General features: G+C 44.7%; 1 protein-coding gene across 1 annotated transcript in view; it reads left to right on the top strand.

The window, feature by feature from the left end:
- The window catches only part of TAB1 (TGF-beta activated kinase 1 (MAP3K7) binding protein 1), a 130,127-nt gene that overhangs the window by 52,252 nt on the left and 50,846 nt on the right, over positions 1-27,029 (top strand). Inside the window, exon 6 of the mRNA XM_040359502.1 lies at positions 1,238-1,351. Within this exon, the coding sequence (XP_040215436.1) occupies positions 1,238-1,351 (114 nt within the window). The remainder of the gene's footprint in view (positions 1-1,237; positions 1,352-27,029) is intronic.

The raw sequence follows: 27,029 nt of genomic DNA on the forward strand, positions 1-27,029 counted from the left end.
GCCAATGGCACCGCACTGCTGTCTCAGCCAATAAGAAGGGGAGTCCTGGAAGGCCGAGACATTCCTCATCATCGCTGGAGCTCCCCCCCCCCCGTCGAATGCCCCCAATAGAAAGCCTCTTGCTATGGGGGCACCCAAGCAAGCTTGCCCCTGAGATGCAGTCCTTTGAATGGACATTGTCCATTCACACACATCATGGCTCCTGCTGTTGTGTGAGCCATTGAGGAGAGAGAGACCCGAGGGAGCCGCTACTCTCATACACATTGTTTGATTAAGATGGGGCTCAGGTAAATATAATGGGGGCCTTTAGAACCACTTTAATTTTCTGCTTGTTAAGAATATGTATATACTTGATACAGAGTATAGCGCATGAGCGCGGCATGACGTAGGAGCTTGTGCGTTTGGCCAGCAGCCCCAATGGCCGCCGGCTACTCGCGATTGCTCCCAAGAAGGAGAGAATGGAGATCTGTCAATGTAAACAGACAGATCTCCGTTCTGTCAGGGGTGAGGAACAACAATCGGTCTCCTCACCCAGGCAGTCCCATTCCCCCCACAGTTAGATTCACTCCCTAGGTAACAGTTAATCCCATGATTGCCCCCTAGTGTTAACCCCTTCCATGCCAATGACATTTATACAGTAATCCATTAATATTTATAGCACTGATCGCTGTATAAATGTCAATGGTCCCAAAATAGTTTTAAGTGTCTGATCTGTCCACCGTAATGTCGCAATCCTGATAAAAATCACAGATCGCCACCAGCGTCAAACGACCGCACAATTGTCAGTTAAAGCAACGCCGTATCACAAAAAATGGCTTGGTCAGGAATGGGGTAAATTCTTCCGGGGCTGAAGTGGTTAAAGATGATCATATCATATATTCTCCCAACAATTTCTAAAATAGTCTAGTGAGTTTTTCATTTCATGTTATAGCACTCATTACACTGTTTATCACAGGTAATTCTTCGATCATGTGAACTGTCAAACTTTATTGCACATAAGTCCAGTTGCTAAATTTGTATTCAAAGCCTACAGGAATAATATCACGAGTACTGGATATACTGGAATATATAGAATGTGAATGATTTTGGACTTTAAATTGCGAATGTGTAAACTGTATTTATGTCTTTACTTAACAGTAGTTTTGTGTTTTATTTGTGATTTTGTCCATGTACTGTTATAAATCCTAGAAAATCTGCTGACTTGAACTACAAATAATCTTGATATTTTATCTATCAGGTACCAACAGGGCACTGCTTTGCAAATCCACAGTTGATGGACTACAGGTCACTCAGCTTAATGCAGATCACACCACAGAAAATGAAGATGAGCTTTTCAGACTATCTCAGCTTGGTATGTTTATATTTTCTTACAATGAACCTCATTAATAAAGGGCTCTTTAATGAGTCGCTGCTGCCAATTGCCAGTGTCAGCCCGAAAATTCCAGACTACAGCTACTAGTATTTTAGATAACCTTTTATACATGGACTACCATGTCATCAGTCACCAGTGACATAAAGTTGATCATTAGGATTTTTCTTTGCATTGCAAAACACTTTCAAAGGAGTTTTGTAAAAGTAAACTTGCTACAGCTGACATTGCTGACCTCTCTTTTTGAAAATTCTGGTTGCCTGGATGTCTTAATGATCTTCTTTAATACATTCTGCCATTGACCCCAAACAGATTGGACTTTGTTTTAAAGTGGAACTGCAGTCTGCTCACATAATTTGTCATAAAAACATCTTTGCTATTCTGAAGCTTTCCACCAACCACTTTGCATATTATTTTATATATACTGTGATTCTGCACATGCCAATTATGCTTCAGAAATATCCCTCCACTGTGTCTGGCTGCAACCATTTTAACCGTGGGAAGCTGAAGCTGCTGCCTGTTCACTTCCTGGCTTTACACAGACACACAGAGGCACACCTCCAGCTCTCATTGGCCCTTTTATGACTCATCCACCCTCCATTCCTGGAAAACTCTCACAAGAGGGAGAGAGAGAGTTGTGTATGATGTCATAAGCCTAGGCTTTTTACCAGACAAGGAACTGAAGTGGCCTGTATAAGGTATTTACTGATGGAAAAATAATGTTTTACTATCCAAAGTTCAAACAACAAGGGCATAAGATTTAATAGATGGAAAGTTGAAAAAATTACTGTAGGTTCACTTTTCTCACTTGCATACTTGTACTGGAGTAGTGATTTCAAGCTTTAGTGGGTTTTTTTTGTCACAGCCTTAGTGACATAATTTGCCTCTATCAAAGAATGTCTTATGTCATGCAGGCAGCTGGATTCTAAAGAAATCTTCATTGCAGTAAGCCCTAAGCTCTTGTGAAAAAAGCTCCCAACGGTGTCCCTCCTCCATTGAGAAAAAAAAGAAAGGTCTTTGATCTTCTTTTACTGCCTGTAACATGATCTCTGAATGGGGGAGAGGATCCTGTTGGTTGATCATCAAACCCCCCCCTGCTGAAGAGAACCTCCCAGCCCAGTCACTTCCCCAACCAGTGTTGTAAGGTGTTTACTAGAAGCCATTTCCAAGCCCATATTCTCCCTCTTGGGCCTGTCTTGCAACCTTCTGTTTAGGTGTCTGGTTCAAGGATATGTCTAGGAATCCTGGATCTATGTTAATGAATCCTTCAGTCTTCCAACTACTGGAGCTTCTGCCTGTGGCCCTGCCTTACTGCATAGATAGGCTAGCAGATATTGTAAACCTAATAACAAGAATGGGTGTACCATCAGTTCACATGTGACTCTTTGACTCAAAGGTTGGGATGAGGCACGACAATGCAAAATCTCTTAATGCAGATGCCCTTCGATGGGGAGCACCACTTCAGCCCATCCCTAGATTCCTTTTATTAAGAACATCACCAGGTGAAAGAGCACCCTTTTGCTGCAACAAAAGTCCTCAGGCTGGGAAACTCCTTACTTCTAGGAAGGGTTCCTTTTGTTCCCCTCGGACCTTTAGATCCACGACCAAATCTCTTTATTCCTTGGGCACAAAACTTCAAAATGGAATCCATGAAGTAATGCATTGCTTTCCTCCGTTCAAGACCTTCTGGCCTCTGAGGACGTCAAGAGTCACAGCCAGGGTGGATTTGATTTAAATCAAGTCTATTTAAATCATGATTTAAATCACTAGTAAAAAGGCTTGATTTAAATCAACTTGATTTTAAATCATCATTTTTAAAGAGCAACTGTCATCTCTGTTCCGCAGCAGCTCCTCCTCTGACCTGCTGTTGACTCAACAACAGCTCCATTCACTTTAATGTGATGGCTGGTGAAGCTGCAGTGACACACACAGGTGCTGCCATGATGGATCTGAAATGACAGATTCTCTTTAAATGTAAGGACTCACTCTTGTTGCTAGTTAGAATCTTTAATATTTGCAAACAAAATTAAGGTTTCCTATTTAGAACAATAAGCTCTCAGGTTAGTAAAACGGTGATATCAAAACCGATTCAATCATACAGTTTGTAATGTACATGGATTTTTAAAACAATGGGATAAATGAATATTCCTGAACTTTGGTTTATCTCATGGTTACTGTGACATTGTGTGAATGCAATAATGCAGTGCATGTTATCTTAGCTTGCAGAACTTGAATTCATTGAATGAGTTTACCAAAAATATTGCAGAATATACAGCCTCATGCTACACAACTAAGCTCCATTTCATGCTGAATAAACTAAATTATTAATGGGTCTTAAATTGAAGTTGATCTTTAGCTAGATTTTTACTCAAAAAGCATTTTATTAAAATAAATTTGATTAAAAATAAAAAAAATCGATTCTTGACTGTAGGCAAGACGCACTTGTTTTTGTACGCCTCACCTGGTTGCTACCACACACACTTGACACCATCTGAGTCAAATACGTTTATCTTGATCTCCTCTCACGACAAGACATGGTTCCAATAATCCATGTGCTTGTCTTCAGCAAACTGTGGGCTTTCTTGTGCATCATCTTTAGAAGAGGCTTCCTTCTGGGATGACAGCCATGCAGACCAATTTAATGCAGTGTGACAGACAGACTGACCCCCCACCCTTTCAACCTCTGCAGCAATGCTGGCAGCACTCATATGTCTATTTCCCAAAGACAACCTCTGCATATGACTCTGAGCACGTGCACTCAACTTTTTCGGTTTACCATGGCGAAGCCTGTTCTGAGTGGAACCTGTCCTGTTAAACCACTGTATGGTTATGGCCACCATGCTGCAACTCAGTTTCAGGGTCTTGGCAATCTTCTTATAGCCTAGGCCATCTTTATGTAGAGCAACAATTCTTTTTTTTCAGATCCTCAGAGTTCTTTGCAATGAGGTGCCATGTTCAACTTTCAGTGACCAGTATGAGAGAGTGAGAGCGATGGCACCAAATTTAACACACATGCTCCCCATTCACACCTGAGACATTGTAACACTAACAAGTCACAAGACACTAGAAGGAAAAAAGGCTAATTGTGTCCAATTTGAACATTTTCAATTAGGGGTGTACTCACTTTTGTTGCTAATGGTTTAGACATGAACCCTTTCACTGCCAAGTCCGTACGCCATACAGACCTACAGAAGTGCCTGTAGGTGGCCAAGTCCATACAGCATACAGACCTAATTTCTCCCTCTCCTATAAGCTTATGGTCACTTCATTGACCATCTCCTTCCCCTTCCGTAGCTCCCCCCCCCCCGCACTAGCCCCTCCACAGCTTCCTCCGCTTCTCCTCCTGGCCAACCCTATCAGTCTGGCTTGGCCAAGAGGAGAAGCCGGAAGACAATAGCGAATAATCACAATGCTCTGCGCCCCAAGCCCAACCTTTTTCAAGCCAATTGGAGCCTCAGGCTCTAATCATGTGGCTTGGAAAAAAACTAATTCAATCGCATGAACCGGCACCTTTCACATGGAGCTCTGTCAAGCATATTTGCTCAGCGGGGGATCTATCTGCTAAACCCTGCTGAGCAGGCGGATGACGGGTCCATGTCCGCTCCGCTGATGCAGAGCGGACACACACACAGCTCGAATAAAATAAAAAGTAAGGCATAGAAATCGGATACAGCACCACATCCCAATTTTTTCTAGAACAAGAAATTAGAAAAGGGGGGAACAAACCCTGGGACTTTTAAGGTGTTTAAAGCATAAACGTGCAAAAACACTATTAACAAAGTAGGTAAAGTCAAATAGTTTATTATAAAGGTAAAAAACATGAGGAAATTAAACCATCCATAGCAAAAATTTGTAAGTTTCATTAGAAGGCATTTGTAACGATACCACACTCAACATGTTTCGCTCTTACCCAGAATCTTACCCAGGCTGCTTAAAACTATATAAAAAACTTGATCTGGGATGGAAAATGTATACGTCCCATACATATTCAGAGCGCCCCATCTAAAGGTTTATTCTCATGTGGTCGCAGGGGAAAGAGACTTTAAATACAAATTCCTAGGAGAGGAGGATAAAGAGAATGTTGAAAAAAATATATGTGACAATTGATTATATCAAAGACATCAAAAATAGAACACCAACTATGAATGGGTAGCATATCGGTTACCAACCAACTTGGTGTAGATGGTACTCTTCAAAAGATGCTTACAAAGGAGAAAATCTGTAAATTATAGAGGCAAACAAGCCAAGACTGAGTATATTGATGAACCAGTAGCTCAATCTGTTATCAGCAAAGCAGATGCAGACAAGGGCAATGGCTTACCTAGGTTGGAAAGACAGTGGGATGGAGAAAAGTGGGAGAGATGTTCACTCTCCCACTTGCAAGGTGTCTCTGACAGTCGCAGCGAGAAGCCGCATTCATATGTTCCTCCCTTCCCAGCGGCGCCTGATGTCTCCGCCAGGACGTGAACGTAAAGTGAAGATTCCCATGATTAAAAGGATGCCCTAATGTGGTGGATTGGCCAATAAGGGTAAAACCATACAAGTAGTGGGAATAGCAGCAAGGCTGCAACCACAAAATACAATGCAGGAACAAAGCGGTTACAAATTGGTCCGGAAAGGCAGACCAGGGTCTGATACTTCAAGGGCCCAAATCAGCTGGATGATTGATTGAACACACATTTGCAAAAACAATGTGAATATAGATAGCAAAGAATATAAATAGTATTTAACCACTTAAACCACTGCCTAAACCACTTAGGCAGCTAAAGGACCCGGCCAGTTTTTGCGATTCGGCACTGCGTCGATTTAACTGACAATTGCGCGGTCGTGCGAAGTGGCTCCCAAACAAAAGTGGCGTCCTTTTTTTCCCACAAATATAGCTTTCTTTTGGTGGTATTTGATCACCTCTGCGGTTTTTATTTTTTGCACTATAAACAAAAATAGAGCGACAATTTTGAAAAAAAATCAATTTTTTTTACTTTTTTCTATAATAAATATCCCCCAAAGATATATAAAACATTATTTTTTTCCTCAGTTTAGGCCGATACGTATTCTACCTATTTTTGGTAAAAAAAAATCGCAATAAGCGTTTATCGATTGGTTTGCGCAAAATTTATAGCGTTTACAAAAAAGGGGATAGTTTTTTATTGCATTTTTATAATTTATTTTTTTACTACTAATGGCGGCAATCAGCGACATTATTTCGGACAATTTTGACACATTTTTGGGACCATTGTTATTTTCACAGCAAAAAATGCATTTAAAATGCATTGTTTACTGTGAAAATGACAGTTGCAGTTTGGGAGTTAACCACAAGGGGGCGCTGATGGGGTTATGTATGACCTCATTTGTGTTTCTAACTGTAGGGGGGGGTGGCTGTAGGTGTGACGTCATCGATTGTGGTTCCCTATAAAAGGGAACACACGATCGATGACAGTGCCACAGTGAAGAACGGGGAAGCTGTGTTTACACACAGCTCTCCCTGTTCTTCAACTCCGGGGACCGATCGTGGGACTCCAGCGTCGATCGGGTCCACGAGTCCCACGGTCATGGAGCTTCGGACCGCGTCGCGTGCACGCGGCCCCACGGCTGGGCTTAAAGAGCCACGTACATGTACGTGGATGTGCCCAGCCGTGCCATTCTGCCGACGTATATCGGCGCGAAGGGGTCCTTAAGTAGTTAAGCAGTAATTTTATCAATTTGCAGCCTGGAAAAGGTTTAAGGACACCCACGTATCGGAAGAAATATACAAGCAACATAACAAAGAATTCTTTAACCAATAATTTAATATTGGCCCCCATATTGTCTAACATGGGAATAACCTATCATTAAATATAGGATAAATCAATAAAGTAAAATGAAACAGAAAACAAAATTGGAACAAAAAAATGTATAAATGGTAATAATGAAAAAAATATATATATATATGTGTATATGTGTGTGTGTGTGTATATATATATAATACTAGCTGAATACCCGGCGTTGCGCGGTCTTCCTATCTTAAAGCGGTGGTTCCCCTAAAAATAAACTTTTGACATTGCATTTGCTACATTAATTACAATTAGAATCGGCTGGTTTTATTGAAAAAATACCTCCGTACGTAGCGTTTGCTATATTCGTTCCCACCGCCACTTCCGGGTACGATGCTGGCGGTGGGCGTTCCTAATTGATGGACAGGCATCCGACCGACGCATCCATCGCGTCACGAGATGCCGAAAGAAGCCGAACGTCGGTGCGGCTCTATACGGCGCATGCGCACCGTCGTTCGGCTTCTTTCGGCATCTCGTGACGCGATGGATGCGTCGGTCGGATGCCTGTCCATCAATTAGGAACGCCCACCGCCAGCATCGTACCCGGAAGTGGCGGTGGGAACGAATATAGCAAATGCTACGTACGAAGGTATTTTTTCAATAAAACCAGCCGATTCTAATTGTAATTAATGTAGCAAATGCAATGTCAGAAGTTTATTTTTAGGGGAACCACCGCTTTAACCTTTTGGGGAGGAAAATCATAGTAATATAAATATACCCATCTTTTATATAAGGGTGTAGGTAAGGGTTAATTTAACTGTCATATATTTTTATTTGGCATATAAGTAATATGTGTACCAGGTATTATTGAAATATCTCCAGGCGTACAGAAGTTATGTGGGAACATACATTTCCCATTGATTTGCATGGGACTTTAAACAAAAACCCTGACCCTCACAAATGGGGGTAGTTAAGGGATAAATTAACTATCCTATAGTTTAAGTGGACATATAAGTAACATGTGACCAAGTGTTATCGAAATATCTACAGCCGTTTGGAAGTTATGAAGTAACATGTATTTCCCATAGAGTTGAATGGGTCTTTAAAGAAAAACCCTGACCATGGCAAATGGGGGTGGGTAAGGGTTAAACAACCTATCCTATGTTTGTTGCTGACATATAAGTAACATGTGTGCCAAGTTTCATGTTAATATCTTTAGCCGTTTGGACGTGATGCTGGAACATACATACATACATACATACATACATACATACATACATACATACACACACACACACACACACACACACACACACACACACACGTTGAGTTTTATATATATATAGATAAAACTCAACGTGTGTGTATGTATGTATGTATGTATGTTCCAGCATCACGTCCAAACGGCTACAGATATTAACATGAAACTTGGCACACATGTTACTTATATGTCAGCAACAAACATAGGATAGGTGGTTTAACCCTTACCCACCCCCATTTGCCATGGTCGGGGTTTTTCTTTAAAGTCCCATTCAACTCTATGGGAAATACATGTTACTTCATAACTTCCAAACGGCTGTAGATATTTCGATAACACTTGGTCACATGTTACTTATATGTCCACTTAAACTATAGGATAGTTAATTTATCCCTTAACTACCCCCATTTGTGAGGGGTGCGGTTTTTGTTTAAAGTCCCATGCAAATCAATGGGAAATGTATGTTCCCACATAACTTTTGTACGCCTGGAGATATTTCAATAATACCTGGTACACATATTACTTATATGCCAAATAAAAATATATGACAGTTAAATTAACCCTTACCTACACCCTTATATAAAAGATGGGTATATTTATATTACTATGATTTTCCTCCCCAAAAGGTTAAGATAGGAAGACCGGGCAATGCCGGGTATTCAGCTAGTATATATATATATATATATATATATATATATATATATATATATATATATATATATATGTATGTGTATATGTATATGTATATATATATATATATATATATATATATATATATATATATATATATATATATATATATATATATATATATATATATACACACACACACAAAGGAGGGAATGTGAATGGAAATTAAATTAGTGATGAATGAATGTTCATTTAAGAAAAGGTATAAAGCTGAAAGCAGCATTTAAACCAGGATGCTTGAGGGCAGATAGATCATGTATCCAGCGTGCCTCACACTGTAGTAACAATTTGTCATAGTCACCACCTCTTTCTTCTGGGTGAATATGCTCTAAAGCAAAAAAATGAATTTTTGAGCAATTAAAATTGTGATACAGGCCCATATGGTGGCTTATTGGTGTCCCCATTCTTTTTTTGGATACAAGGGAGACATGGTCCTTAATGCGGTGGAGAAACGGTTGCTTGGTTTTACCCACATAAAAGGCCTGACATTCACACAGCATTACATACACCACTCCAATTATTCGTCACGTTGCCATAAATTTGGGTTTGTATAGGCGCCCATTTGGAAGGGTGATGTGCCGTGCGGCGTAAATGTAACTGCAAAAGTTGCATTTATGACAAGGTTTTGTGCCTTTGGCCCCATTAGGGATTCCTGTTTGGGAGGTATAATGACTATGTACAAAGTTGTCCCTCAGGGAACAAGATTACCATCAGGAGATACCAATGTTTTTGCATGATGTCACGCACCTGACGATGCTGGCCCAGAGAGCGTGTGATCGTTCTAACCACTGGGTTAGATTTTACAGATTTAGGATCATGTATTAAAGATGCTTTATTTAGATTTTTTGCCCTAATGTAAGCCTTTTTAAGGCATGTACTGCTGTATCTGCATTGTTTGAGGCGCTGTACCTGTAGCGCTTTTGCTTCCTTTTCAAAATGTCTGTCTTCACAGCAATTACGTTTCAGTCTCAAGTATTGCCCATAGGGCAAACTGGCTTTAAGGGAAGCAGGATGGGAACTGGCTGCATGGAGCAGGGAATTTCCCGCAGAGGGTTTGTGGAAAAGGGTTGATCCAATGTTGCCATCATCATTGACACATATTTCGATGTCCAAGAAAGTCAATTTCTGCTGATTTAATTCCCAACTGAATTTTAAGTTGTAAAGATTATTATTGAGACTGCCCAGAAATACAAGGAGATTATCCTTGGTTCCTGTCCAGACAAAGAAGATGTCATCAATGAAGGGCCTCCAAATTAGTATCTGCTCAAAAAATTACTGCATCTCATCTCTAAAAAAGAGATCACGAGGGGGCACACTTGGTCCCCATAGCCACCCCTTGTATCTCGAGGTAGTGGGAGCCTCCAAAAAGAAAAATATTTAGTTAAAATTAATTTTAGCAAATTTAAAATAAATTTGTTATACAATTTAGGCGCATCATTGTTTTCAGAGATGAAGCCCTCCACAACCACCACCCTCAATTCATGGGGGATGGAGTTGTAGAGGGCCTCTACATCTGGGGCAACCAACCAAGATCCTTTAGGAATAGTGATTCCATCAAAGGTTCTGAGGAGATCACTTGTGTCCTGAAGGTAGTACACAAGGCCCTCAACATGGGGTCTGAGGAAGTCATCTATGCGTTGACTGGCCATTTCAGTAAGGCAGCCATTTCCGGACACTATGGGGCGTCCGGGAGGATTAGTAGAGTTCTTATGGATCTTAGGAAGTGCATAAAGGGTTTGTGTCCATGGTGATGACACATTAAGAAATTCACAGGTTTTCATATTGATCAAGCCATCATAATAGGCCGAGACAATAAGTTGTCTATAGAGAATTGCAGTTAGCTTAACATGGCTTTCCGACACTTTTTGATACCATTCGCAATTCTGCAAGACAGCCAGAACCATCTATTCATATTGGTGGTTGTCCATTACAACCAGGTTGCCTCCCTTATCTGAAGGTTTTATAATTAGATTTTTATTTTGTTGCAAGGATACCAATTCATCTTTCTGCATTGGGGTTAAATTTGATTGGGATAACCCTCTCCATTTGGTTTGGTGAATTTCGTTAGTTACTTGATTAGTAAATGCCTATACGTTGGGATTTCCCTGAAGAGTTGAAAAGACTCCTAGATTTGGGTTTATAATCTCTAAGGCCCCATACACACGAGAGGATTTATCCGCGAATACGGTCCAGCGGTCCGTTTCCGCGGATAAATCCTCTCGAGGATTTGTGCAGATTTCCATACGATGGAGTGTACTCACCATCGCATTGAAATCCGTGCCGAAATCCTCTAGCGATGACGTGTCGCGCCGTCGCCGCGATTATGACGCGGCGACGTGCGCGACGCTGTCATATAAGGAATTCCACGCATGCGTCGAATCATTACGACGCATGCGGGGGATCCCTTCGGACGGATGGATCCGGTGAGTCTATACAGACCAGCGGATCCATCCTTTGGGATGGATTCCAGCGGATAGATTTGATAGCATGTCATCAAATATTTATCTGCTGGAAATCCATCCCAGGGGATAAATATCCGCGGAAACAGATCCGCTGGAGTGTACACACCATAGGATCTATCCGCTGAAACCCATTCGCTGGGATTTTTCAGCGGATGGATTCTATCATGTGTATGGGGCCTAAGTCTTGATACTACAGGAGGTACAACATGAAGTGTAGAAGGGCCATCAAGATCGGACTGGATACGTTTGGCATCCAAGTACTCAGTCTCATCTATGTGGCCCTCCTCCAAAGCTTTGATATTGCTGATGGTCATCTCTTTCCATAGGGGATTAGCTAGTGTGTGTGTTTGAATCGGTGGTTGTGGTTTGTCATACAGAATCTTGAACATTAGTTTATGAGAAAAGAGATTGAGATCTTTTATGAGTTCAAATTGGTCCACCCTTTGCATAGGGCAAAAGGTTAGACCAAGGCTTAAAACAGAAATTTGATCTTCTGTAAGTGGGAACGAAGATAAATTGATTACCTCAAATTTATTCGCGCTTGTTTGAAATTTTGAGATTCCGCATTTCCTATTTTCTTTGGGTCTAGCACCAGTTGGGAAAAGATTGGTGCTGGATGAAAATCTGATTGAGTGATGATAGCATTGGCATTGCTTACCTAAGGTTGAAGGGGATGGTGTTTGTGAGGGATTTAAAGTGCCCGTGCTCAATACAGATTCGGAGTGACCCGATGCGTTTAGAAAGAAGAAATTTTGACAGTTGCTGCCCGGGTATTCATAGGCGTCCTTGTGCCAGTAGTGCGCTTCGATTGTGCAGTATCTTTGCCATTTTTAGGTTTAAAGGATCCCTGAGTCTTGGCGATCCTAGTGTGATTTGGTGCCTGTGAAGAGGAAGCGGAAGAAACAGAAGAATCAGAATCATTCATTTCATTGGTGGATTCCTTAGAATTGCGCATTTTGTTACACTTTCTTTTTTTGTTTGGGCCCAATTATAAGCCTGATTGTTATCATAAGACAATTTGTCTTTAATAAATTATTCTTTAGTCTTAAGTATTTCTGCAACATATATTTCAAGATTAGCCTTCAGTGTACCTTTTTGAGTAGAGAAAAGTTCATCAGAGGTAATTGGCTCGTTCTCCTCCAAACAATTTTTCAATTTCTTTATCAAGAAATGCTAGTTCAATGGTATATTAATGTATAATAGTTCCATCATTTTGATGGAGCATAGCTGTAGATTGTCTTCCTATTCCAATTTAAAATCAGGGTCTAGTTTATTGATAGTGGGGAAAATTTGTATTCTTGGACCCCCAAGGGGAGACTTTATCTACTATATACTTTACAAAATACCACTTATTTCAGTATAACCTGGATTTCTTCTCTAGCATTTATTGAAGCCTGAGAAAGCACACAGCTAACTATTCTCTATGGGGCGGTTGGGTGGAAACGGACCGCCTGTCCAGTTCCATCGGATACCAACGATCCCTTTTTAGCCGACTGGACTTAATCGTATGTAGGCGGGTGTAAACGGACACATGTCCATTTACATCGGCCTCTTTTATAGATACAGGCTATACTTTTAGATAAATGGTACCCGAACCCCGCAAAGAAGACTTGATCCTGCAAGGTTTTGCCTGCAAGTGGCCTCTGGGCGCTAGACCCTGCGGAGTAGAAATCCTGGACTCTACAGCGCTAAAGGCATTTCCTGCAGGGTACTATACAGGTCCAAGGTAGTGGACCCTAAACATGAAAGGGTACCCAGTCCTTGAAGGTCTTGAGTGACAGGAACCCACCGTGAAGGGTGAAGATTGGGCCCTTAGTTTCTAAGTAGCCCTCTGCGCATGGATGGGAAAGTGAAACCCCTTTATTATTATATTGTGGGGTGTTCCAGTAATTGTAACAATCTCAGTCAGGCTAGCTAGTGGCTGGACACCTGTCCCTATACGGGGGAGTTTTGGGCTAGCTGTGGGTGTTTGCAAGATGTACCTTTTCGTTCACCATGGCGCTCGTGCGTTTGCAAGTGCGCCGCTGTGTTCTGCAGTTGTTTGTTTGGAGACCATTCCGCACGCAGTGTTTTTATTCGGGCGCACACAGATTTGCAACATTTGCCAATACAATTTCGCCAATTTGCCGGGACCGCGCACATGCATGCGCATGCATAGAAAGTTCTGACACACACCCCACTCATTTAAGCTGGGTAAGCCAAGCATGCAGTGCTTTTAGCTGGCAGCTGTGGGACACAGAGCAGGCTCTGAACAAACACAGTGGTTAATTTCTTCTTACTCGGGTCACGTGAGTCACCAGGTGTTGCTTGGCAGGCTAAAGGTGCTTGGTGAGTCCTATTAAAGGGTCTCCCTTCTAAAAAAGGGTGTTTCCCTTCCGTTCATGGACGGACACAGCAGCATTGACCTTAGGGTTATATATCCTTCCTTTCAGGAGAGACTTATGCAGAAAAAACAGCACTTCAAGTGTTAAAACACTTCTTTCAGTACAGCACCTCCCAGGGGGCGGTTCCCCTGGATACATCCCACTCTTTGCATCATGCAGCCCCAGTTTTTTTCTGCCTAACGTTAGGAGAAGACATGGCTCCTCTGGGCCCATGTGCTCTGGGGGTTTTTAGGCAATTTTTTCGCTTTTATTTAAAATTTTCCTGCATTTTTGGATCCTGGGATCTACAATCAACTGCCGACTGGGTGACAGGCTGGATCCTCGATCCTTGTAGTCCCCCCATGTTCGGCCATCGAGCGTGTGCCGGCCTTTAGCAATGCGCTGGGCCGTCCACGACATTCCCCGTTGCTCCAGGGGTGGCTGGTAAACGCTATGCTCCAGGGCACACATATGACCGGTCTCTATGGCCGTGTCACAGTGTGCCGGGCCGACAGCCATGCCGTAAGCGGACGTTGGTTCTGTCTGGAATGCCTCCAGCTGGTGGTCGCAGGACGGGTAAGTAGTATCCCCTTGCCTTGGCACGGTGGTTCGGCTGGTGCATTCCTGGGGAGGTCGATCGAGGGTCCGCCCTGCTTTCCTCTCTCCCTTCCTCTCCCTCCTTCCCCACTTTCTGGGTGGCGGCCGTGAGGTGGGGGGTCCCTGGGGGGCTCCGTTACTACCGGGGGGCTGCGCTGCTGTGGGGTGCTGTTTTTTTCCTGTCCTGTATGATGCCGTGTGTGCTGGGGGGGGGGGGGACCTGCAGGGTCTGGTGCTTTTTACTGTGTTCTGCTGTTTTTGTCACTGTATTTTTAAAAACACGTGTATGGGCGCCTTTTTGCCGGTGACGCTCCTCTATTGACTCGGCGGACATTTTCTTGTAGCCCGCATGCTGTTTTTTCTGCATGTCGGCGGCCATCTTGCAAAAGTTTTGGCCTCTAGTGACCAGAATAACGGCGCCAAACGCTCTCAGCACTCTCCCTGAGGGACGGCACAGCACGGGCAGCGTTCTCAGCTTCTACAGTCTGGTCGGGTGGTGAGTCATCCGGGGGGGGTCCCTGCTCTCTGTTGCAGCGGGTAGGGTGACCTGTGGGTCCTGCCTTGCAGTACAAGGGCCGCATATACAGTGGGTCAGCATGGCGTCCGAAACGGAGGCTTCTACCCCAAGCATGCCAGAGTTAACCCTTAGTGCACCTGTTCCTGCGGCCTCAGTGGATGCTATGACGGCAGTCCTTGAGGCGTTTGCCAGGATTGAAGCGGCGAGTGGCCAGAAGGGGGGTAAAAAGCGCCCCCTCCCTACGCCTTCTTCTGGGGATGTCTCTGTCATCTCAGATGATACAGGCTTAGCCCACACGGACAGTGAGGATGACTCTGCTTGTTGGAGCTCTTATCACTGCGGTGCGGGATACTCAGAAACTTGAGGATTTGGTGGAGGCATTAGACACGCCGGTCCCTTTTGGGTTCTCATAAGCCACCCCGTACCGCAAAAGTGTTTCCTTGTGTTCCATATCTGGAAAAATTGTTGTACAAGGAATGGGATCGGCCGCAGAAAGTTTTTGCTGTTCCAAAATACTTTGAGGTCTGTTATCCTCCGTCAGTGGACCCCCCTGTGTTCAGACTGAACAAGTTTACCTGTGGAAGGGGCTCCCACTTTTAGGGACCCCTGCAGATAGGAGAACCGATGCTGTGGCCCGCTACATGTTCACAGTGGTGGGTTCGGCGGTGAGACCAGTTTTGGCCGGGCCTCTGGTGTCGCAGCCACTTACTAAACGGGCAAAGTCTTTGCTGCAGGAGCTGGAGGCGCAGAATGCTTCTGAGACCTGTGTGGACCTGGCCGACCAGTTGGTGCAGGGCCTAAAGTTTGTCTGTGAGTCGGCCCTGGATACGCTCCCCTTGCTCTCCAGGGCCTCCGCCTACGCGGTGGTGCTACGCCGCCTCGTGTGGCTGAGGTGTTGGTCTGCGGACCAATCTTCTAAAAAGGCCTTGTTGGACTTACCCTTTAAGGGTGAGCGGCTTTTTAGGGCGTCCCTGGATGATGTCATAAAGGATGCCACAGGCGGTAAGAGCACTCTGCTCCCGCAATCTGGAAAGGGTAAGGAGCCTCGCCGTAAGCAAGGGCCCTCCTTTACTACCCCCAAGCGTTTTTTCGCCCGCCAAGTGCGTCGGGAAAACGTTTTCAGGGTGTTAAGGCGCCCGCTGAAGGGCAAAAGCGCCCTTGGTACCGCAAGCCCAACAAGCCTGCCTCTGCATGAAGGTCTGCCCCCGCCCACATCTCGGGTGTTGGAGGTCTCTTCTTTCCGACCGTTGGGTTTGCGAAGTAGTTTCCTCGGGGTACAAGAGTTTCTCTCTTGCCCACCAAACAGATTTTTTCCCTCCAACCTCCGGCTTCCTCCGGATCGCCGAAAGGATCTGTTAGGGGCTGTCCAGGATCTTCTGGTCAGGGGAGTGATTGTACCGGTTCCCTCAACGGAACGGTTTCAGGGGTTTTACTCCAATCTGTTTGTAGTCACCAAGAAAGACGGGGGTTCGTCCAATTCGGGACCTCAAGGCCCTCAATTGTTTTGTCAAAGTGCAAAAATTCAGGATAAAATCGATTCGCTCAGTAGTAGCAGCGCTCCATCAGGGGGATTTCCTAGCATCCTTGGATATCAAGGACGCGTACCTGCATATCCCCATATGCGCAAAACACCAGAGATTTCTGCGTTTTGCGGTCAGAGAGGACCATTTTCAATTTGTGGCCCTCCCGTTCGGCCAGGCCACGGCACCACAGGTTTTCACCAAGGTGCTCGCTCCGATTCTGGCCCTGCTGAGGCAGCGCGGGATCGCTATCGTAGGATAACTGGACGACCTTCTTCTGAGAGCTTCTTCAAGCTCAGAATTAGAAGAGGACGTGTCTATCACCTGTCAGGCCCTCCGAGAATTTGGTTGGCTATTGAATACCCAGAAGTCAGTACTAGTACTGTCTCAGTGGCTGGAATACCTGGGGTTAGTCCTGGACTCCTCAGAGGCGAGAGTTTTCCTCCCAACGGAAAAACTACAGACACTACAGTCTGCGGTGCAGTGGTTGACGACCCAGAAATGGGCGTCGCTTCACTTTTGCATGAGAGTGCTGGGTCTGATGGTGGCCTCTTTCGAGGCAGTTCTGTATGCCCAATTCCACACTCGAGTGTTGCAAAAAGAGATTCTGTCATGTTGGGACAAGCTTCCTTCGTCTCTGGATTACCAGATTCGGGTGAGTCGACTGGTCAAATCCTCCCTAGTGTGGTGGCTGACATCTCCGGTTCTTCGGGCCAGAAAATAATTTCTGCCGTGCCATTGGACAGTGGTCAAGACGGATGCCAGCCTCTGCGGCTGGGGGGGTGTCTGGGGTGTCCAGTCAGCCCAGGGGCGCTGGACTCTGGAGTCCCGCCTACCAATTAATGTACTGGACCTCCGAGCGATCAAGTTGTGTCTCTCCAAGTGGTCTCTGGGTCTACAGGACCGACCGGTCAGAATCCAGTCCGACAACGCCACAGCCGTGGCGTACGTCAATCATCAGGGGGGCACACGGAGCTTGGCTGCAGCGACGGAAGTCGCGCACATCCTTAGGTGGGCCGGGTGAAAGCCAGGTGCTGAAGGATCGAGGCCTGTCGGGCTCGGTGGTCTCTACCATGCTACGAGCACGGAAGTCTACTTCACGAAAGATTTACCATCATACGTGGAAGGCCTACATCTCTGTGTAAAGAGATGAAATGGCACCCCCGTACATACGTGATGTCCCAGATTCTGCTGTTCTCACAGCGTGGAGTGGATCAGGCTCTCGCCTTAAGTACGGTTAAGAATCAGATTTCAGCTCTAGCTGTCTACTTTCAGCGACCCTTGGCGGCGCACTCCTTTGTGCATACGTTTGTGCAGGGGGTTCGGCATGTGGCCCCTCCTGTGCGCCCTCCACTGCCTCCATGGGACTTGAATTTAGTCCTTTCGGTGCTCCAAGAGGCTCAGTTTAAGGACATTCGGAAGATTCCCTTGTTGACTCTGTCCCAGAAGGTGGTTTTTCTGGTGGCAATTACCTCGTCAGACGGGTATCTGAACTGGCGGCCTTGTCTTGCAAGGCTCCTTACTTGGTCATCCATAAGGATAAGGTGGTGCTGCGGCCGAAGCCGTCATTCCTTCCAAAGGTTGTTTCGGCTTTTCACATTAATGAGGACATTGTTTTGCCATCCTTATGTCCTCGGCCGAAAAACCCGAAGGAGGCCACTTTGCATTCCTTGGACGTGGTTCGGGCCCTACGGGTGTACTTGTCTGCTACGGCTCCGTTTCAGAACTCGGACTCACTGTTCGTGTCGGTGACTGGTCCTAAGAAAGGTCTGGCGGTCTCGTCGGCCACCATTTCTAGGTGGATCAGACAGGTCATGCTCCAGGCTTATGCCCTAAAGTGGTGGACGCCTCCATTTCAGGTTACGGCGCATTCGACCAGGGCGATTGGTGCCTCTTGGGCTTTCCGCCATCAAGTGTTTGTTTTACAGGTGTGTAAGGCAGCGACCTGGTCGTCAATCCACACCTTTTCAAAATTTTAAAAGGTGGATGTGAGTGCATCTTCGGATGCCTCCTTTGGCCGCAAGGTTTTACAGGCAGCAGTTTAAGGTTGAAGTTCCTCCGTTGAGGAACTCTGGTTTGTTTGGGGTGTAGCTTGGTTTGCTGTGTTTTTTCCCACCCCTCGAAAAAAATTTGACACTGCTTGGGGACGTCCCTAAGGTCAATGCTGCTGTGTCCGTCCATGAACGGAAGAGAAATAGGATTTTTGTACTCACCGTAAAATCCATTTCTCTGAGTTCATGGACGGACACAGCACCCACCCCTCCTTTGTTTGTACTGCTTGTTAACGAACTGGGGCTGCATGATGCAGAGAGTGGGATGTACCTGGGGGACCCGCCCCCTGGGAGGTGCTGTACTGAAAGAAGTGTTTTAACACTTGAAGTGCTGTTTTTTCTGCCTAAGTCTCTCCTGAAAGGAAGAATATATAACCCTAAGGTCAATGCTGCTGTGTCCGTCCATGATTTTAAGGTGAGTACAAAAATTCAATTTTTTTATACACCCAAGTACTCTTTGTGGCTACTAATGTCTTCCAAAAAGAAGAGTGGGACCAACACTGCAGGGAAAGGGCACACCTATGTCATAAGCTGTTCCTGATGAACTTGGTCGTATCCCTAGTGTTGTATCCCCTGAAGGACCAGAGGCTTCCGGACAATCTGAGCAGCTGCGCCTATCTGGTATTGTGCCTACAGTCAACGCTGCTGCTTCACCCTTTATTACTAAGGATGATATGTCCTCAGCCCTAACCTGTTTGAGGAGAGAGAATAGTTGGGACTTTAAAATTAGACCATGGCTAGCATAGCACACAGGTCTCCATTCCCGACAATATGGACAACAAGGGGCAAAATAGGGACAAGGGAACAGCGGGACTTTGAATGAAACACATCACTGGGATTGGAAGAAACAATCAATATATAATAAACAAGTTGTTTTATTCATAACATACTGGAGCCTAAATGCATAATATGACATTTCTTTTACATCAATAAATACGTACAGAGTATAATAAACACATGATTGGTAAATCACAATAGGGAAATTACAGAATTGAAAACATAATAAACAATGTAACATATGGTAAGTGTAAATGTCAGCAAGTTACCCAAGAATGTATGAAGAGGTAGCGTAGCATAGTAAATTGATAATTCAACCAATTGATTAAAACCCATGAGGACCACATGATTGCTGTAGTGAAACATAAATAAAAGGCTCTACGTGTTTCATGGAGTAATATCCACTCATCAGGAGCTAGTTGGGGACACCTATAATATAGAATGATTTAATTAATGGTAATTAATTAAAGCAGGAAGAGAAGGAACAATAACTGTAATCCTAGCACTTTTACCTGGAGGTAAAATAAAAATGTTGAATGGAAGAGCTACTGCTAGTGTAGAGAATAACAATGCCTAGGGGCGGAAAGGAGACCGACCCCCCCCCCCCCCCGGGGAAGCTGAGGCGGAGAAGGTGAGGCGGCGTGACAATCCAGTGAAGGGTGAAGAAACGATGCTTGGAAAGGATCCCCCTTCCAATGCTGTGGTGATGAATGGGAGCCTTAGGGCATCTATAAACCCATTAATAAAAAGTTCAGCATAGGGATAGTGTGTTTGGGGTGAGAGGAGGCTTGGATAAAGAAGTGGGGGGTGATAGATAGGACATATGGGAGAATGCCCAAATATACTGTGATGGGGAAAAGCAAAAAGGAGAAAAACCACAAACGCAGTGCACTGGGAAAGTGCAGAGGTAAAAACAGAAAGGACACCATGTGAGGATGACATAATGAAGGGAAAACGTGATTACCGTGGAAACAAGGAAAGGCCGCCGACCATAACAGTCCCGCCAACGTCACGCTGCGATCATGCCATGAGAGAGGAGCCCCTCTCTCATGGAATGCTAGGATTACAGTTATTGTTTCCTCTCTTCCTGCTTTAATTAATTACCATTAATTAAATCATTCTATATTATAGGTGTCCCCAACTAGCTCCTGATGAGTGGATATTACTCCACGAAACGCGTAGAGCCTTTTATTTATGTTTCACTACAGCAATCACGTGGTCCTCATGGGTTTTAATCAATTGGTTGAATTATCAATTTACTATGCTATGCTACCTCTTCATACATTCTTGGGTAACTTGCTGACATTTACGCTTACCATATGTTACATTGTTTATTATGTTTTCAATTCTGTAATTTCCCTATTGTGATTTACCAAGCATGTGTTTATTATACTCTGTACGTATTTATTGATGTAACAGAAATGTCATATTATGCATTTAGGCTCCCGTATGTTATGAATAAAACAACTTGTTTATTATATATTGATTGTTTCTTCCAATCCCAGTGATGTGTTTCATTTAAAGTCCCGCTGTCCCCTTGTCCCTATTTTGCCCCTTGTTGTCCTCAGCCCTAATCTAGTTTGGGGCAAGAATGGGGAAGAGATTAAAGCTCAGGATTTGGTGAAGTGCCCGGCAGATAACTCTGCTTCCGAGCAATCTGGACAAAAAGATATCCATCTGATGTCTGCCTCTCAGTCGCAGAGGCTTCTTATCCAGACCATGACCAAAATGGTTCGTTCTGCCTTTAACCACTTACCCCCCGGACCATATTGCTGCCCAAAGACCAGAGTACTTTTTGCGATTCGGGACTGCGTCGCTTTAACAGACAATTGCGCGGTCGTGCGACGTGGCTCCCAAACAAAATTGGCGTCCTTTTTTTCCCACAAATAGAGCTTTCTTTTGGTGGTATTTGATCACCTCTGCGTTTTTTATTTTTTGCGCTATAAACAAAAATAGAACGACAATTTTGAAAAAAATTAATATTTTTTACTTTTTGCTGTAATAAATATCCCCCAAAAATATATAGAAAAACATTTTTTTTTCCTCAGTTTAGGCCGATACGTATTCTTCTACATATTTTTCTAAAAAAAAAATCGCAATAAGCGTTTATTGATTGGTTTGCGCAAAAGTTATAGCGTTTACAAAATAGGGGGTATTTTTATGGCATTTTTATTAATATTTTTTTTACTAGTAATGGCGGCGATCAGCGATTTTTTTTTCGGTATTGCGACATTATGGCGGACACTTCGGACATTTTTGACACATTTTTGGGACCATTGGCATTTTTATAGCGATCAGTGCTATAAAAATGCATTAGATTACTATAAAAATGCCACTGGCAGTGAAGGGGTTAACACTAGGGGGCGGGGAAGGGGTTAAGTATGCCTGGGTGTGTTCTTACTGTGGGGGGGGGGGTGGCCTCACTAGGGGAAACACTGATTTTCTGTTCATACATTGTATGAACAGAAAATCAGCATTTCCCCTGCTGACAGGAACGAGAGCTGTGTGTTTACACACACAGCTCCCGTTCCCCGCTCTGTACCGAGCGATCGCGTGTGCCCGGCGGCGATCGCGCCCGCCGGGCACACGCACGGGAGTCGGGGGCGAGCGGGGGGCGCGCGCGCGGGCCTCCGGCGGCGCGCGTGCGCCCCTAGTGGCGGCTAATAGGCAGGACGTCCATTTACGTGGTCTCGCCTAGGAGAGCCACCTTGTGGACGTATTTCGGCGGTGCAGCGACGGCAAGTGGTTAAGTTGCTTCTTACAGAGGCGACTGAGCCCCCCCCCCCCCCCGGTCCTCTTTGGGATTTCTGAGCCCGTTCCAGGCCGCACAGACTTTCCCTCTACACCTTCTGATAGAACAGGTGGTGTATGCCGATTGGGGACATCCTGATAGGACCTTTGTTCCTCCTACAATATTTTCCCTTCCATATCCCATGGATGAAAGGTTTGTTCAAAAATGGAGCATGCCAGCGGTAGATGCAGCACTCTCTTGCTTAACCACTTGACAACTGGGCACTTAAACACCCTTAATAACCAGACCAATTTTCAGCTTTCGGTGCTCTCACATTTTGAATGACAATAACTCAGTCATACAACACTGTAACCAAATGAAATTTTTGTCCTTTTTTTCCCACAAATAGAGCTTTATTTTGGTGGTATTTGATCACCTCTGCGGTTTTTATTTTTTTCGCTATAAATGAAAAAAGAATGAAAATTTTGTAAAAAAATGAATTTTTCTTCATTTCTATTATAAGATTTTGCAAAAAATGAATTTTTCTTCATAAATTTGGCCTAAAATGTATACTGCTACATATCTTTGGTAAAAAAAAAAAAAAAAATTGGATATTATTTAGTCTGGGTGAAAGTTATAGGGTCTACAAGCTATGGTACCAATTACTGAAAATTGATCAATTTGATCACATCTGAAGTACTGACGGCCTATCTCATTTCTTGAGACCCTAACATGCCAGAAAAGTACAAATACCCCCTAAATGACCCCTTTTTGGAAAGAAGACATTCCAAGGTATTTAGAAAGAGGCATGGTGAGTTTTTTGAAGTTGTCATTTTTTCCCACAATTCTTTGCAAAATCAAGGTTTTTTTTTTTATTTATTTTTTTCCACAAAAGTTTCATATTAGCAGGTTATTTCTCACACACAGCATATGCATACCACAAATTACACCCCAAAACACATTCTGCTATTCCTCCCGAGTATGGCGATACCACATGTGTGAGACTTTTACACAGCGTGGCCACATACAGAGGCCCAACATGCAGGGAGCACCATCAGGCGTTCTGGAACACCCAGACCAATTCTGACATTCCTCTCCTACATGTAAAAATCATCATTTATTTGCTAGAAAATTACATAGAACCCCAAAACATTATATATGCTTTTTTAGCAAAGACCCTAGAGAATACAATGGCGGTCGTTGCAACTTTTTATCGCGCATGGTATTTGCACAGCAATTTTTCGAACGCATTTTTTTGGGAAATAAAACAGTTTTGTGCTTTTTAAAAAAAAAAACATTAAAGTTAGCCCAATGTTTTTGCATAATATGAAAGACGAAGTTACGCCGAGTAAATAGATACCCAACATGTCACCCTTCAATATTGCACACGCTTGTGGAATGGCGCCAAACTTCGCTACTTAAAAATCCCCATAGGTGACGTTTTAAATGTTTTTACTGGTTACATGTTTTTAGTTACAGAGGAGGTCTGGGGCCAAAATGATTGCTCTTGCTCTAACGTTCGCAGCGATACCCCACATGTGTGGTTTGAACACCGTTTTCATATGTGGGCGGGACTTACGTACACATTCGCTTCTGTATACGAGCACGCGGGAACAGGGGCGCTTTAAATATTTATTTTTTATTTTTATTGTTCATTTTACTTAATTTATTTTAGTTTGACACGTTTTTCCCCAAAAATAAATGTTTTGATCACTTTTATTCCAATTACAAGGAATGGAAACATCCCTTGTAATAGGAATATAGCATGACAGGTCCTCTTTACAGTGAGATATGGGGTCAATAAGACCCCACATCTCACCTCTAGGCTGGGAAGCCTGAAAAAAAACAAGAAAAAAAAACGATCCTGGCTTCGATCGCAGCGGTGAGTCAGAAGAAGCACCGGAGGGCGAAGGGAGTGGGGACGTCCACTTTTGCCTCCCGTAAGAACGATCAAGAGGCGGAACAGCCGCCATGATCGTTCTTATGGTGTAGAGAATCGCCGGCTGAAAAAAATGATATCTGAATGATGCCTGTAGCTGCAGGCATCATTTAGATATCCCTGCACAAAGTCAAGGACCTCATATGACGTGGGCGGGAAGTGGTTAAAACACATTTTTTTCCCCAGAGTATTTTCTGGGTATTGCAAAGTATTGGCCGGGGTATTGCAAAGTATTGGTGTGGGGGTATTGCAGAGTATTGGTGCGGGGGTATTGCAGAGTATGGTGCGGGGGTATTGCAGAGTATTGGTGCGGGGGTATTGCAGAGTATGGTGCGGGGGTATTGCAGAGTATGGTGCGGGGGGTATTGCAGAGTATGGTGCGGGGGGTATTGCAGAGTATTGTGTGGGGGGTATTGCAGAGTATTGTGTGGGGGGTATTGCAGAGTATGGTGCGGGGGTATTGCAGAGTATTGTGTGGGGGGTATTGCAGAGTATTGTGCGTGGGGTATTGCAGAGTATTGTGCGTGGGGTATTGCAGAGTATTGTGCGTGGGGTATTGCAGAGTATTGTGCGTGGGGTATTGCAGAGTATTGTGCGTGGGGTATTGCAGAGTATTGTGCGTGGGGTACTGCAGAGTATTGCGCGGGGGGTATTGCAGAGTATTGCGCGGGGGGTATTGCAGAGTATTGCGCGGGGGGTATTGCAGAGTATTGCGCAAGGGGTACTGCAGAGTACTGGCAGGGGGTACTGCAGAGTATTGCGCGGGGGTACTGCAGAGTATTGCGCGGAGGTATTGCAGAGTATTGCGCGGAGGTATTGCAGAGTATTGCGCGGAGGTATTGCAGAGTATTGCGCGGGGGTATTGCAGAGTATTGCGCGGGGGTATTGCAGAGTATTGCGCGGGGGTACTGCAGAGTATTGCGCAAGGGGTACTGCAGAGTATTGCGCGGGGGTATTGCAGAGTATTGCGCGGGGGTATTGCAGAGTATTGCGCGGGGGTATTGCAGAGTATTGGTGCGGGGGTATTGCAGTGTATTGAGCGGGGGTATTGCAGAGTATTGCGCGGGGGTATTGCAGAGTATTGCGCGGGGGTATTGCAGAGTATTGCGCGGGGGTATTGCAGAGTATTGCGCGGGTGTTTTGCAGAGTATTGCGCGGGTGTTTTGCAGAGTATTGCGCGGGTGTTTTGCAGAGTATTGCGCGGGTGTTTTGCAGAGTATTGCGCGGGTGTTTTGCAGAGTATTGCGCGGGTGTTTTGCAGAGTATTGCGCGGGTGTTTTGCAGAGTATTGCGCGGGTGTTTTGCAGAGTATTGCGCGGGGGTATTGCAGAGTAATTGCGCAGGGAAGGCAGAGCATTGCAGAGTATTGCGCAGGGAAGGCAGAGTATTGCAGGGGTTAATGCAGGGATGGCTGAGCAGGGATGGATGGATCTGTGACTGCAATAGTTACAGATCCATCCCACACTGCTGCTGCCATCCGCGCTCTCCTCTCACACTGTACCGATCGGTACAGCGAGAGGAGGGAGGAACCGGCGTCATCAGATGACGCCGGTTTGTTTACCTGTGATCGCGCCGTCATTGGACGGCGCGATCACATGGTAAAAGACCGGCGTTGCCGGTCAGTTACCGTGATCTGTGTAGCGCCGGGTCTCATAGACCCGGCGCGCACAGAATTTTCTGTGTGCGCGCCCGAGGCGGCGCGCATTACTGCTTCTGGTGGGCGCCGTTTCAGAACGGCGACCCCCAGTTAAGCAACCACCTTGCCGCCGTTTGTAGACGGCGGCTGGTGGTTAAGTGGTTAAATAAGAATTTTACTTGTCCGGTAGATAACACACAGGACCTGAAAGACCCTGTTTACAAGAAATTTTTGTTATTATTAAAGGCTTCCTCTTCTTTGACTAGTTCAGCCATTAAGCCAGCTGTTGCAGCAATTGGTATTTGCCAATCTGTAAAGGATCGGATCAAAAGGCCCAATAGGCTTAACCTAGAGGATGATCTGCCTGAAGATAAGACAGATATTCCTTGAGTGCTGTGTTTTGCTGTTGATGCTTTAAAGCAGTGTTTCTCAACCTTTTTCCAGTCGGGGCACCCTTAAAAAGTATTTTCAGTCTTGAGGCACCCCAGTCCAAGGCTTGGTTCACATTATGGTGTGTCGCAGAACACACGCAAAATCGCGCTCATTCCTGACACACAGAATAATGCTCTGCTCTTTAGAGGTACCATTAATTCTTAATGGTACACCCACACATTGGAAAATGTCGGGTGCTTTAGCTGCAGTGCAATTAAAAAAGAAAAAAGGTTGGGGACTTGTTTCCCTGCATTTTTGTGGGTACAGAAGCCCATTGAAATGAATGGTCTGCCCTACATGCAGCTGCACAGATGTGAACCAAGGGCTTGTTAACATGTCAAAGGGGCGGTAAAACCACATGGTTGAGACGTTTTTACCACCCCCAACTTTTCTACCTTTAGCTGCAGAGGCAGCAGCTGGGGTGTTCACATGCTGTGGCTGCAACTGGAGGTATACCGAGGGTGAATGGGGGTGCACTGCAACTACCCCGCAACTGTGTGCATTGCACGGTTGCGGTGTAGTGATGCTGCATTTACGGGCTTAAAACAGGTAGTAAAGAGGCAACATAATTCCTCTTTACCGCCTGTCAAATGCCTCTGAAAAGCGATCTGTGCATGGATTGCTTTTCAGAGAAGCAGCAGTCCTTGCTATCAAACAAGCCCTACAAAATCCATTGTCATGGTACAGGAATGGGGGGGGGGGCAGGATTAAAAGTAACATACATACAGACTACAGACACAGGCTTACACATGCATACACATACATACCAGGGTTGCCAACTTTCAGTAAATTTACGAAGTTTGTAAAATCCGTACTTTTTTCATCTGTCCTTGAATGTCCATTGCGGACATGTAGGCTGCATGTCTGTAACGGACATTCATGGACAAATGCAAAAAGTATGGATTTTACAAACTCTTTGTAAATTTACTGAAAGTTG

The sequence above is a fragment of the Rana temporaria genome, chromosome 7 (assembly GCF_905171775.1).
Source record: "Rana temporaria chromosome 7, aRanTem1.1, whole genome shotgun sequence".
In the NCBI taxonomy this organism is placed as follows: Eukaryota; Metazoa; Chordata; class Amphibia; order Anura; family Ranidae; genus Rana; species Rana temporaria.